The 15,378-nt window shown below is 37.2% G+C and overlaps 1 protein-coding gene across 1 annotated transcript; it reads left to right on the top strand.

Annotated features, from left to right (window-relative positions):
• Positions 1-10,625: 10,625 nt before the first annotated feature.
• Positions 10,626-14,980, top strand: LOC117240708 (putative fatty acyl-CoA reductase CG5065). The gene is made up of 8 exons (XM_033506742.1): positions 10,626-10,760; positions 12,217-12,501; positions 12,605-12,921; positions 13,021-13,268; positions 13,498-13,681; positions 13,958-14,143; positions 14,237-14,491; positions 14,563-14,980. The coding sequence occupies exons 2-8, from the start codon at positions 12,256-12,258 to the stop codon at positions 14,639-14,641; spliced, it is 1,515 nt and encodes a 504-aa protein (XP_033362633.1). The 5' UTR covers positions 10,626-10,760; positions 12,217-12,255; the 3' UTR covers positions 14,642-14,980.
• Positions 14,981-15,378: the final 398 nt, after the last annotated feature.

Genomic DNA, 15,378 nt, shown 5'->3' with positions numbered 1-15,378 from the left:
GGCAGAAGTGTAGCAGAACTCTCCGCACTAACGACGCTAACACTACAAAGAAGAGGAAAATAGAAACAGCAACGCAAATAAACACACACAACAGGTTCGCCGTATTAGAATCCTCAAACGACGCCATGGAAATCGTAGAACCGCCACCAAACCAACACTTACAGAGAATCCCCCCTCCCCCACCAATTTTTGTGGACGACGTCATTGACATACAGACAATGACCAAGTCCCTAGAGAGAGATACCAGCAAGGAGGAATATAACCTTAAGATAAGCAACAACAAGGTGAAAATACTACCGACGAACCCAGAAGCTTACAGAAAACACACCAAGACACTCAGGACCCTGAACGCCAACATCCACACCTACCAACTTAAACAGGAAAGGCCTTTCCGGGTGGTCCTACGAAACATACACCACTCAGCAGACATAGACGAACTAAAATACGAACTCTCAAAACTCGGCCACGAAGTCGTCAACGTAAGTAATATAAGGCATAGAGTCTCGAAAGACCCGTTATCCTTATTCTTCCTAGACATTAAACAAAAACCGAACAATAAGGAAATATATAACATCAGTCGCCTAATGAACGCGATAGTAAAGATCGAACCACCGCTCGTGAAAAAAGAAATAGTGCAGTGCAAAAGGTGCCAAAGGTACGGTCATACGCAGAAATACTGCAACCATACTTTCCGCTGCGTTAAATGCGCAGGCTCTCACTCCACTGACCAGTGCGCCAAATCACCGGAAACCCCAGCGAAATGCATCCACTGCCAAGGGGACCACCCTGCCAACTACAAAGGCTGCCCAGCATATAAAACACTATACACGAACAGGTACCCTAAGCCCAGAGCAAAAGAGGTATCCAACCAAACACCCAGCCCGCCGAAATTCACGACTACCCCAACCCCCTCAAGCAACCAAACGCACAGTCCTACCAAATTCATCTCCACCTCAACCTCCTTTGCCCAAGCAGTACAAGGCATCCAAAACAACCCGAACAGCCAAAGGAACCTTCCCCAAAACAGTGACCCCAACCCACCAAACACAGACAACTCCTCAAGGCTTGAAAAGCTAATAGAGAAACAATCGGAGCAAATAAATCACTTGCTATCGCTACTAACACTCATCGTGGAAAAATTAGCACGCCCCGACTCAAAATAAAACCAAGGCGCATAGCACTCTGGAACGCCAACGGTCTAGCGCAACACAAACTTGAACTAGAACTCTTCTTAAAACACCAGCAAATCGACGTAATGCTCGTGTCGGAAACCCACTTCACCGACAAGAGCTACCTGAAAATAAATGGTTACAAATTCTACCATACCCAACACCCCAGCGGAAAGGCCCACGGTGGCACCGGAATAATAATCAAAGCAAGTATTAAGCACTACGAACTCCCATCATTCCAGAAAGACTACCTCCAAGCAACAAACGTAGCAATAGAAGACTGTCATGGCTCAATCACCACCTCAGCAGTATACTGCCCTCCCAGACACTCCATCGCCAAAGAAGACTTTGATAACTTCCTGGACACCCTGGGCAACAGATTCATAGTTGGAGGAGACTATAACGCCAAGCACATCCAATGGGGCAGCAGACTGGTTACAGCAAGAGGCAAAAACCTCTTAAACAGCATAACAAACAACAACCTCAACTACCTCACCACATACGAACCCACATACTGGCCCACTGACACCAACAAAATACCCGACCTTCTCGACTTCTTCATAACTAAAAATATACCATCAAGACACGTCCAGATCAACTCCTCGGCTGATCTCTCCTCTGATCATTCTCCCGTGATAGCAACAGTCAGTTCAACAATCATCGAGAATACACCTAATGGCACCATTCACAACCAACACACCAACTGGCAGCTCTTCAGAGAAGTCTTTACACACTCAACCTCAGCCTTCACCCCACTAAAAACAAAGGAAGATATCGAAGCAGCCACGGAATACTTAAACACGAGCATAATAAACGCAATCCGCCTCTCCACACCGACAAAGCCATCTAACAGCAAACAAGAATATCCCCATTACATACTAAAAAAAATAGCAGAAAAACGAAGACTAAGAAGAGTATGGCAGACCCATAGAACACCGGAGGACAAACGCAAACTTAACAACGCAACTAGAAAGCTATCCAGAACCCTAAGAAACTATAAAAACGACTGTTTCCATAAATACCTCGCCAGCTTATCCCCCACAGCCGACGCCAACTACTCACTATGGAAGGCCTCCAGGAAACTCACACGCCCCCCACAAATAATCCCACCTATCCGCCGTCCGCAAGGTGGATGGGCGCGAAGCCCCATAGAAAAAGCCGACCTGTTTGCAAAACACTTGTCAAAAGTATTCAAACCCCATTCCCCCCAAACCGCCGCGGACGTTACTGAATACCTGCACACCCCCTTCCAAATGTCCCCTCCTATCGAACCCTTCTCCTCTGCTGAGACTATAGAAACAATCAGTCGCCTAAACCCCAAGAAAGCAGCAGGACACGACCTAATAGGCAATAGAGCAATCAAGGAACTTCCCACAAAAGGGATAGCACTCATCACATCGATTTTTAATGCTATCCTTCGCCTGGAACACTATCCCAAGGCTTGGAAAATCTCATTGATTACCCTCATCCCTAAACCCGGTAAACCGATATACGAAACCTGCTCCTATCGCCCAATCAGTCTTTTACCTACCCTGTCCAAACTATTCGAGAAGATGCTCACGAACCGACTCCTTCCAATCCTAGAGAACTTGAAAACACTCCCAGATCACCAATTCGGCTTCCGAAAACATCATTCTACAGTAGAGCAAATCCACCGCCTAACTCATACGATCAGCCAAACACTCGAAAAGAAAAAATATTGCTCAGCGGTCTTCCTAGACATCCAACAGGCATTCGATAAAGTATGGCATGAAGGGCTACTATACAAACTTAAAAAGATCCTACCCCACCCCTACTACTCCATCCTAAAATCTTACCTAACCAATAGGCAATTCATGGTTAAATACCTAGACGCCACTTCCGCAACATTCCCAATAGAAGCCGGCATACCCCAAGGTAGTGTCCTCGGACCCCTACTGTACTCCATCTACACTGCCGACCTACCTATATCAAATGATATAACAATAGCGACATTTGCAGACGACACAGCGCTATTAGCTTCCCACGCTGACCCGGTAATAGCCTCATCCACTCTCCAGCGAAGTCTCGACTCCATGGAAAAGTGGTTTCACAAATGGGGCTTCAAAGTCAACGAAAAGAAATCCACACATGTAACCTTCACGCTCCGAAAACAAACCTGCCCCCAGGTCACCATCAACAATGCAACAGTTCCTAGCAGGGACACAGTCCGATACCTGGGCATGACCCTGGACAGGAGACTAACGTGGAAGACACACATCTCAGATAAAAGGAAGCAACTAAAGGACAAACTAAAAAAACTCTATTGGCTCACGGGCCGACGCTCCAAACTAAATATACAGAATAAAATTACCCTCTACAAGACCGTAATAAAACCTGTCTGGACCTACGGAATCCAACTATGGGGAACAGCAAGTAACTCCAACATTGAAATACTCCAACGCTTTCAATCGAAAACGCTAAGATCCCTAATTGACGCACCTTGGTATGTAACCAATGAGACAATACACCGCGACCTCAAGATACCCACCGTCAAAGAGGAAATAGCAAAATATAGCAACAGATACAGCAAAAGAATCAACAAACACCGAAACCCCCTAATCACTGGACTACTCGATACGACGGACCAGACTCGCAGGCTGAAGAGGCACTACCCGCTAGATCTAAACGTCAGATTCATTTAATTATCCAAACTAGGCATATGCACTTACTTATAATACTTTAAATTATACCTATCTATAATAGTATTAACTTATTGTAAATAAACAGCCATGTCACTGCGCCACGCCAGAAAAATTACTGAAAATTCTCAACGCGAGAATTGATTGTAATTTCAACAAATAAATAAAAAAAAATGTACGGAGTTTGTTCTAGGTTTTAACAAATGAGACGCATCATTAAAAACAAAAATTATATGTCGTTACCAGATGAATGTACAAAATAAGAATTTTGAGATTTCTCTGTCTCAACACTCAATTTATTTAAAACTTTACTGTTAGTTGGTCTACGTTGCAGGTAAAATGTAACAACAACGTCGCGATGCTTTGTACAATTGAAACATATCGTCATTTACCATACCTCTGGCGAGAAATTTGTCACAATGATAGAAAATAATTCGCCTTCAATTGTCTAATAGACCTTTGACAATACCAAGTTTTACAGTTTTGTGAGACCCGACGACTGGTTCGTTGTTTTCGTCTATTTCCATCTTCTGACAAATGTATGCTTCGTCGAAACATTTCCTCTCGGAAATTAAACGTCGAATACCTTGGCCAAATTCCACCTAAATTGCCCATTTTCTAAGCGTAGATAAAGCTGGAAACGAATACCGATTTTTCCTCAAAACCTGATAGGCTGTTGGGCTTACGCTGCTTAGTAGTATGGCAGTACACATTTTAACACTCCACTTGATTCTATTTTTTATCACTCATTAGAACATCTATTTGTTTTTGAGCGAATGCGTTTTTCAAAACATTACGTACATTTTCTTTGATTAAATGTTTTGCAATTCGAGATGTTTCTCTTTCTAATCGATTTAATTCCATTTCAGCGTTTTTCTTTCTTTTCTTCTCTTCTTCTATTACTCATTTTAATCGTTCATATCTTTTACTTGACATTTGAAAATAATACAAATTATGGACAAAACTTTATTATTTTTGCTTATTGATATCTTATAACAGTATGAAAAAGATGCGAAAATGTCAAATTTTATAGGACTGTAAATTGTTTAGAATAAATACTTTTATATATTTAAATCCATTTTAAATATTTATTTAATATACTTTGCTATACATTACATAAAATTTTTGAGTGGATGATTTAACGTGTTGATGTCAAGACAAATTGATATTTGATATCGTCAAATGTACTTAAAATTATTCCAAGTACAGAGTTAATCGTCGCTCACTCAATGACACTCGATATACGTGTAGGAGGTGGGGTGGTTCGAGCTAGGTGAAAAGGGAATGAGCGTTTCGTCCCGGGACTACCGGTGGACTCGTCAGTAAGGCTATGCCCGGTAGTCCCTGCCTTAGATGTAGAGGGAGTCTCGCCTGGTGCGGTATTTGTATCGTGTGCCCGTATATTCGACCGCTAGCGAGATAGACAGACTCGTTGTCGTCGTAGCCCTCTGGTGTTGGCGGTTGGTACCCTCGGATCGCCCAGGAGGTGTTGCGCCGCGTTGATGCCTCGACCTGTCGGCATCCTGTTGATACCGATCCGCCACATACGAATATTAGGTCACGCTTACGTTCGCTCGATATTAACTGTCCTAGAGAGCGTGTTCGTTTATTTATACTGGTCGGGGAAGTGCCAGAAACTTTAAAATCGTCTCCAGTTGACGGTTGCACGTAGCGGCTATATTATTTTGTCCGGAATTTGTTTATCATTATGTTTCGTACGTCAAGACGACGTCAATACCCCGAGGCAAAGCAACAACATGAGTCACTCTCGATTCGCCTCGTCCTAAGACTCATGTGCCGCTACAAACTAGTTAGAATAGACCTTTGTAATCCTCGAGCAGATTATCGTCAGAAGATGTATCTACACGGAATACTACTAAACTTCTACGACATATAATAAATTGCGTATGTGTGCAAATTAATGATATATATATGCGTATTAACTTTTTTCATTACCAACGTTTAGATGTTAATGAGGAAGACAAAAACATAAGAGATTAGAACGAAATAATTTATCCTGTATTTGCAAATATAGGTTATGCAAAATATAGGTTATAAACTATATATATTGAAACTATGCGCCCGAATGAACGATACTATTGATATCGATTACGTGTAGTCAGGATCACGGTTATGTAAACAGTTCTTGACACGCAAATACCGAAAGCGTAGAAGAAATCGTCCGCAAGTTGAGTTGTGATAAAAGAACATGGAAGACAAGAAGGGCATTATACATATGCGTGGCATGCTATGAATGTCACAGGCAGAGAAATGGGTACTTTATCCGCTTTCACCTGCCTCGTAAGAACGAGGGCGAAACAGACAATGGCCATGTCACGTAAAATTCGTGATAAAAAAGGAAGAGCTGAACAATAGCTTAACTTGACTGTCCCTTTATATTTTTATATGCTTTTATTCACAAAAATGATTAAATACAATATTACAATGAAGTAGCGAAGTTACAAAGTATTAAAATAGTTGTTCAAATCGCGGCCAAGACTGTTCCAAAACTAGTCTCGTGGTCGAATGCTTGCAGTATTTATATGTTGAGTTTATAGGAGTTGAGGGGCAAGGAGAGGATACTGAGTGCCCTACATAATGGGGAAAATTTGGTGTTGGGCCATGTACAAAGGCAAGGTCAAAGTCTAACAGTTCATTGCCTGGTAGTGGAATGACGTGATTTGGGTATGGTCGCTGTCACAGCTGCATGTCAGCAAAACACTACGCACATTCTGCCAATGACTATTTTTCTCAACCTGTTAGGGCTAAAAACAATTCGCAAACTTCCGTTAAACAGTTTCTTGTTTAGAGATGTCTACAGACAGCTGAATAAAACTCCTTGAAATGAATTTTCCGTATTCAGGGCACCAAACATGTAATTCTTTTGAACCCAAAATATTTTGGATGTTTCAGTATCATGTAATTCTATATAATATGACTGTTTACATGTTTCGAATTCAGGTGCCTTAGACATGTTAAATAGCTATGCAAATAAATATTATAAGATAAATATTAACTGCTGATAGTACTAGAATTCATCATTTAATTAGACCTTTGTTTTAGCGAAATTGTTCAGATTTATACAGGGTGGTTGGTAACTGGTGGTACAAGCGAAAAGGAGGTGATTCTACGCGAAAAAAGAAGTCGAAAATATAGAATAAAAAAAATTTTTTTTTTTTAATTTTTCCTACAGTGAGATCCATTATAACGTACCGCACGCGTACCGAGCGAAAATTCAAAGTCGATTTTCTTGAAAACAAAGCCTGAAACGAAAAATTTTTATTCTATATGTTCGACTTCTTCTTTAGCGTAAAATCACCCCCTTTCCGCTTGTACCACCAGTTACCAACCACCCTGTATATTTCCTTGCTCGCTCTATTCATTTTTTCCAGATCTGTCCAGAGCTGTTTATGTCACTGTGTCTGAAGTACAAAAGCAGCTGCATAAGATGTTCACATTATTTGTTTCGATAAAATACTAATATTAAACTTGATGTATTATTCTATATTTTAATTTCCTTAATGAAATATGAAATAAACTGGACATGTTTTAATTGTTTAATAGGTTATGCTTATATTATATTTCACCAGTTGATCTATTACAACTTGTGGTATGATTTGTATTATACATTATGCATGAGTGATTTACCTCCATAGCAAAAGAAATATCTTTTTTAGTGTCATAAATCCATGCTTTCCGTCGTTTATTACCTTTAGCAGCGAGCAAAGTCTTTTCTGATGTATTGATTCCATTTTCTTCACATTTCAATACAAAACACCATTTATAATTTCTCGTTTAGATTCACGATCAGAAAATCACTCCCACTTTGTGCTGACTTGTATAAGAAACTTTAACATCATTTTCCATGAGAATGGACGAGTGTGGTTGATAGTTGTTTTCGCAAAGTTGGTCCCTGTGCTCAGGAGAATACGACGCAAGCAGAAAAATTTTACCTTTTGATCCTGAATTTCAAGGCTAAGGTCGATTTTTCGGCAACACTTTTGTATTTCGACCAAATAGAGACGTAAAGCATCCTACGCGATGTGTTTTAAGAAAAATTATTGATTCAACATTAAATATGTTGTTCACAGAAAAATCGTAACGAAAATAGTAATCGTACTATATTGCAGTAAATGTTCAATGTAACCTCTGTTTTCTTACAAACAAAGTACACAGTAAGCACGATACATGCAACACACTGTATACACTACACACACTACACACCAAAATCACTCGCATTGGAATTAAATAAGAAAGATTTAAAAAAGAACAAAGAATACAAAAATAAAAAAGAGTAGCAGTGTACAAAGAATTAAAAACTAAAAGGCCCCAAATTACATATTACTTCATAAAACAATACCTTCATTAATCCTTCGAGTATAAGCTTAAACAATCTCTTCCGTAGTTTCCTTTGGTTATTTTATTTTTTATTTCATGTGTATGTATGCGAATATTTAAATATGCAGTATCAGTATCTCAAGAATACTTGATGCGTATGTGATTTTTTGCGAATATCCGCGGACGGGACGATCGCGGTGCGTGTATCAAATTTGTCTAAACATTTGTATTATTTATTATTTACTAATACTACTATTATGATATTTTATTTATTTATATTATATTATTTGTTATTTTTATATTATTAATTATATATTATTTATTTTACTTATATTATTAAATACTATTATTTATTAATTACTTATGGAGACAAAGAATGAAAGTAAACAGTAAGGATCTCTACTCTACAATTCCATGAGGCGGTTTTCGATATGCTGTTATGGATTTTAATAAGGAGGCAAGTATAATGTTTAATCTATGATGTAAAAAAAATCATAGATTATAAAAAATAACACGTCACGCAGGGTGTTTTATGACTTCGAATGTCATAATCTTGTTCTCTACGCTTTGTGGAGGTAAGCTAGTACCGGAGGTAAGCATGTATCGTTCGATTTGAGCACCCTGTGCACCCCGCTGCTTAGGCTGATCTATTTTCCTTTGTGTAAGGAGGTTAGAGCGCGCACAGGAATGTTTCGACGAATCTTTAATTGCCAAAAACTTAAGGATAAAGTCTGAAATGTAATATTTTTTTCCTGATTTTCATTTTATTCTTACTTCAAGAATCACCAATTAAATTTTTTCACATCTGTAGTCGAACACCTTGTATATATAATGGTATGATCTGTAGTCAAATCAGCAAAAATGTGAATGTATAAATATCAAATGCTTATTAGTTTGAATAAACACTCTCAATAGCATTGACGGCTATTGTCGACTCATCTAGTAAGGTGCTTTTAGCGTCGATCGTTGGCGATGGTAATATTGGCGTAATAGATAGATATGAATATACATGACTGACGTAATCTCTTCAAACAATTGCTTATTTACTGTAGTATTTTTTCCCTATATGTTAAAATTTTTATTAGCATATTTTTGTCTATTTTTAATTTGTTGAAGTGGTCACCACTTCTAAGAAAACTCTACATCTGGTCTTTGTAGTTTTCTCAAGCACTGAAGTCATCGACAGCGTATAAACAATAGACTGGGACGAAGGCAGACCATAGACAGTAGACAGGCAACGATGGCTTCGAGGCTTTCAGTTATAGGGTAACACTGCTAGCGTGCGGATCGGGACCAGCTCAAATTATATTTCTATTTGTACACTTCTGTATTAAAATATATTTCCTACTTTACAATTTATCCACACGTTCCTCTGTTCATACATCTAATAACCTCATCATAATTGTTTTCATGGTAGACTTTTAAGGATTGAACTTTAGAGGGTGGTTTCACTTTATAAACTTGAGTTAGCGTGGCTAAAAGAGAATACGTGTTTAATATTTTGCGTTGTTCTTCAAACCTGCAAAGTTTTAATAAAATCGGAATCTGACTGTTCGCAGCCTTTTTTTGTTAGCGAAGTTTGCTTCTAATTTTATTATGGCCTGAAACTCTCGTGGCGTTGAATCAAATCAAATGGCGTTATCAAATTGATGAGTGTTCTACTTGAAATATTTTTCCATTTTTTAAAGAAAGCCTTCTTTAAATGATTTTCCCATATATTTTCAATAATGTTTATATTGTGGAGCTGTTTATAAGCGTTTCCAAACACGATACAAGATCAACGCTCGTGGATTAGCATTGTATTGTATAACATTGTGTATCGTGTATCATTGGGCTTTGGATAGTTACCTTGCATCAGGAAGAAATTGTCTTTAAACCCATTTTTTTAGGCTTTGATGCAGATTATTTTTTTTTACATTTATGTACGTTTCATTCTATGAAGCGCTAACTCGACAAATATGTATTACACATATATGTGTACCATTAACCAGATATTTATTAATATTTTCATAATAAGAATAGATTATCCAATACTTTTTTTAAAATTACTTTGAGGATTTGTAAGAATATGTATATATCTTTCATTTGCAAAAAATTTTGTAATAAACGATGTTATATTACAATTTTGTTAAGATTATGCACTATATAAATAGTTTTTACACTGCTTCTGCGTTATTGTTTTTCAACTCCACCAGAAAAAATAATCCGTAATTATCAGAAATGGAATTTGTAATGCAAATATTTTTCCCTTCATCCTGACCAATAAGAAGTTGTATGTAATGCAAATGTCATTAAAATGCAAGCTGTAGCAGCAATCAGTGACAAAAAATCAATTCCTGTTGACCTTTTACGATCAAAAACCACTCAAGGCTACTTCTTGTTTGATTTTTGAGATAAATATATTAATCAAATGATTCTTGCATAGCATTATCCAGTTGCAGTAGTAGGGCGATGTTATTACAAGTATGAGTATTTGAGGAGCGACACATAGAATATCGTTACAGTACTGTGACGGACGTATCGGTATCTACTATCGTGAAGTCGCATTTTTGTTCGATCTTTGGGAAACAATACACAGTGAAAATACTATCAGGTAACAGGCAATTCCTTGTTATTCTGTATTAAATTGTGTCCTTCACTAACTGTCATTCATTTATCTAACTCATTATTATTATTAATAACTCATCGAGTTATTAATTATTACAAAAGTTTAAACGAAGTTTCTGAGTTCTCAAATATTTATTTTGTATTTTACATTTTACGCAGCAAAATGGTTTATTATTGTGATAATTCAATAATTTACAGCCAGTCAGTAGATGTAATCGCAATTTTGACAAAACTTGAGTTTAGGATCGATTTTTCATAAATTATTGTTAAGACTGTCTTCGACTTTTCGGGTTTATGAAAGATGAAAATACGCTTCGCGGTGATTACAACAACCGTGCAAGATATTTTAATCATTTTACATCTTAAATGATAAAATTTCTTGTTTTTAGATTACATATAAAAAAAACCATGAAATGGTAATGGAAAGATTATATATTTACGCAATTACATTAGTAAGTTGAAGTAAAATATCCTACATCGTGATAAAATACATTTCTCTTATTTTATTTATCACTTTCTTTAGAAATACATTTGTTAATTATTTAGATGCTGTGCCAAGATATCTCTTTGAATAAGGACATCCTTTTGAATATTTGAACATTCCATTGAATATAAACATCCTTTCATAGAAATTCAAGAGTTAAAATGGCTTTATGTTCAATGTTTTTACAAAATTGTTGTTAGTTAATTATAATAATTTTCTACACTTGTATACTATATACATGTATTAACATATTAAATCACTATAACACAACTTGTACAATAAAAGGCTTGGTATTGTAAAGATCAAACAGAAAGTTACAAAACTAAATAACGTAGAAATTGATGCACTATAATATAAACAAAAAGGATAATATAAAATTATTGCACATTCCTGGAGCTAAGTAAGATGCAAATGGAGCACAAAAAGAGTGCGCCTTGTTTCTTATACGAACGATCGGTGGGCAGCAGCTTATCTCGTCCAAGTCATAAAGAAGAAGACTATGACGTTCGGAGACATAAACCATTCTGCGCGATATTTTCTAAAAAAAATCATCGATTATAGATTAAACCTCTTCACTCATTGAAACCTGTGACGGCATATCGGAAGTATGAGTCCTTTTGCGTCCATAAATGATGAATAAATAAGAGCACATATAAACAATGTTTATACATATTTCACATGTGCACCGCAATCATCTCGTTCACGGATGATACAAGAAAATCACATATGCACTACTTATTCTTGAAGTACTACTAAATTTGGTCTCGCATGCACCACACACATTTTCCACACAAATTACCGATCACTGTATATTACAATATTCACACATATATAAATAAAACAAAAAATCAAGAAGCCAAAGGAAACTACAAAAAGGTTGTTTAAGCTTCAGATATTAACCATAATAAATTTTCTACATTATTTTAAAAATTTTTCCACTTCCTATTTGATAATTCAGTGGCAAATATTGGGACTGAAAGTGTGACGATTCTGGAACATGGATACAATCAATAAAGAATCGAATGAAGATTGGATCAACAAAAGGTTGAATAAAATGAATGCTCTCGAGGAATTCTACGCCCGTAATGGGATTCTTGTGACTGGAGCAACCGGGTTCGTGGGAATAGGTCTTCTGGAAAAACTGATGCGCGTGTGTCCGCGCATCACTGCTATCTTTATACTAATTCGTCCAAAAACGAACGAAGCGCTAGAACAACGATTTAAGAAGCTGATAGATGATCCCGTTCGTAAATACAATTCTTGTTTCTTTCAATGCTTCAGCCTGTCAGGAATCAAACTGGCTAACTTTCTTTTCTGGAAATGAGCTTGTATCTTTTCGTCTGCAGATTTACGATGGCGTGAAAGCAAAGAACCCATCAGTTTTGAGCCGAGTTTACCACGTGAAAGGTGACGTGAGTCTGCCAGATTTAGGTTTTTCGCGAGAAGATAGAAATCTGTTGCTAGAAAAAGTAAACATAGTATTTCACGCCGCGGCCACTGTGAGATTCAACGAGTTGTTACACGTGGCTATTAATGTGAATACGAAAGGTACTGCTCGTGTCATCGAACTTTGGAACGAACTGAGACATCCTATTAGCTTCGTCCACGTTAGCACAGCTTTTAGTAACGCGAATCAATATGAGATCGGGGAAAAAGTTTATACGTAAGAATAAGTTACGCGTAAACATTGTTCCATGGTTTATGAATATTTTAATTCTAATTATGGCGTGAAGAATATGTGCACTTATTATTAATTTTGCAGCACGAGTTTGAAAGCTTCAGAGGTGACCGATATGTGTGACAAATTCGACAAAACGTCGATTAATGAAATAGAAAATAGGATTTTAAAAACATATCCAAACACATACACATTCAGTAAGAATTTAGCAGAGCAGATTGTAGCAAGCAAGTGTAAAGACCTGCCAGCTGCGATAGTGAGGCCAAGCATAGTTGGTGCCTCTTTGGAAGAACCATGTCCTGGTTGGATACAGGGTACTTCTGCATTTACAGGTACTTCCATAGATATTTTTCAATAGTAATTGTTCAATACTCGTCACATTTCGGAAAGGTGGAGTTAATCTGTTGTTAATCTAAAATGAAAGGATTTCCACCAGATCATCATTATTATAGTTCAAGTTTGTTGTTGTTCACAATTATGAAAATTCATTCCAATCTATTTAGTGCTACTTCTGATAACCGAAACTCACAAATAATTTCTAAACCAATTTAATGTTACCAGGTATTTTTCTGCTAATCAGTAAAGGATGTGCAACAGCGATACGAGGTAGGAGAGATGCAAGATTGGATGTAGTGCCTGTCGATTTCGTAGTCGACACGATAATATGTACTGCATGGCATGTCACGCTACAACGTGGTCACGAAGTTAAAGTTTACAACTGCACGAGTAACGCTAACCCTTATAAGTAAAATTTATTACGAATCTTTTTCAATTGATGTAATTCGATTGTTACAGTATTCCAAAAAAATCAATTTACTTAAGTAGTGTAGACAATTCGCAAACAAACGTAGAAAACAAAAATTCATTTTTGCTCTCAATACTTCAATTTAGAAAAGTAGTGATACAAAATAATATTTATATCAATTCCATAATATTTCCCGAGGTACTCGGATGATAATAAACTTTGCATTAAGTATAATTCCAACAAATATACAAAAATATAATTATTTCAATTCGCAAGATGGGGTCAGATGAAAGATACCATGGTGAAATGCAGCATAGAGACGCCACTGAACGATACGCTATGGTACCCAGGTTGCCCAATGATAGCTAATAGATATATTTACAACGTTCGGAGTGTAATTCCGTATGTTTTGCTTGCATTCGTCATTGATATCTTTTTAAGACTCCGATGTAGTAAACCAATGTGAGTATTCTCGCGATCCTCGAACAACGATGACAATCTTTCTGGGATAATCTCTGTCTTCATCTATAATAATAATTAAAAATGATATTTTAGAATGATGAAACTTCTCAAAAATGGTCATAAGCTGTACACATCGGTAACATATTTCACCACGCACGAATGGACTTTCCAAAGAGATAATTGTTCCGACTTAGCGAGGAAAGTAAAAATGTTGAACGACAGCGATATGGTCAAACTAGATTTACGGGATATAGATTGGGAGAAGTATGTTGCAATTTACCTCATGGGAATTAGGAAATTTATTCTAAAACAAGAGTTTAAGTCAACAGCCCGACAACGATTATCAAGGTGAGTATAAAAGTATCTTCGTATAAAAAAATAGAAACTTTTATAAATACATATAATTTCGGTTATTTCAGGTTATACTGGATACATCAGGTCACCAAAATATCCGGTATAATAATTTTACTATGGATAATATTATATTTTGTGTACTGACTATATAAACGTTACATTTTCTCTTTTAACAAAGAACAATATAAATACAATTTTATGAAGAAGGGACTCATAATCCGGTTCATTTTGTCTTTTCACTCGTCTCATTTCTAAATAAATTTATATTTTGTTGAGAAAAGTTAAGTTACCATGACCGCTAGTAACTACAAGCTAAGTTGGTACGACTTCTAACGACGCTCTTTTTGTCATAGAAGTCGACCACATGTTAATTGACTAAGTGTATCCTGTGTGTTAAGACGTGATGTACGAGATGGAGAAATATAGAGAGAAAAATCGAATCTGTGTTTAATCGATTAATTATCAACCCGAAACCTACATCAGTTAACAGGTTATGGGCCCACGGCAGTAAACTGCGATAATAAGGAGAATTATTTTTGAGTTCTTGCGTATTCTGAGACTATCCGAGAAGAGACCACGCCATGATCGACCAGGAGGGAATGGGACATGGAGGGATGTGGACAAGGATATGAACCCGATCCTGAGAAAGGGCAATTATGAATATTGGAAGACAATGACGGAAGCCTCGTTAGTTTTCCTGGGCTGCTGGGATGCAGTAGAACCAGGATTTATGGCAGCAGAAAGGTTGAGACCAGACTGCATGAAAATGGACAACAAAGCACGTGCGTACATTCTCCGGCATGTTCGCCCCGAGATCCACGTCAATGGACATCGTTCTATGCATGCCGGAACTGTAAACTATCGAGAAAACCCCAGCATGG

The sequence above is a fragment of the Bombus vosnesenskii genome, unplaced genomic scaffold (genome assembly GCF_011952255.1).
Source record: "Bombus vosnesenskii isolate JDL3184/JDL3185 unplaced genomic scaffold, Bvos_JDL3184-5_v1.1 scf7180000014854, whole genome shotgun sequence".
Classification (NCBI taxonomy): Eukaryota; Metazoa; Arthropoda; class Insecta; order Hymenoptera; family Apidae; genus Bombus; species Bombus vosnesenskii.
The sequence above is the reverse complement of the archived record's forward strand: the minus strand, read 5'-3'. Positions and strand labels throughout refer to the sequence as shown.

What these genes read in the sequence shown, in the direction of transcription:
- LOC117240708 (XM_033506742.1), top strand. Translation starts at nt 12,256, where the DNA reads ATGGATACAATCAATAAAGAATCGAATGAAGATTGGATCAACAAAAGG. An exon ending in AGAAGCTGATAGATGATCCC is followed by an intron (nt 12,502 to 12,604) that starts GTTCGTAAATAC and finishes TTTCGTCTGCAG; the next exon opens with ATTTACGATGGCGTGAAAGC. An exon ending in GCCCGACAACGATTATCAAG is followed by an intron (nt 14,492 to 14,562) that starts GTGAGTATAAAA and finishes CGGTTATTTCAG; the next exon opens with GTTATACTGGATACATCAGG.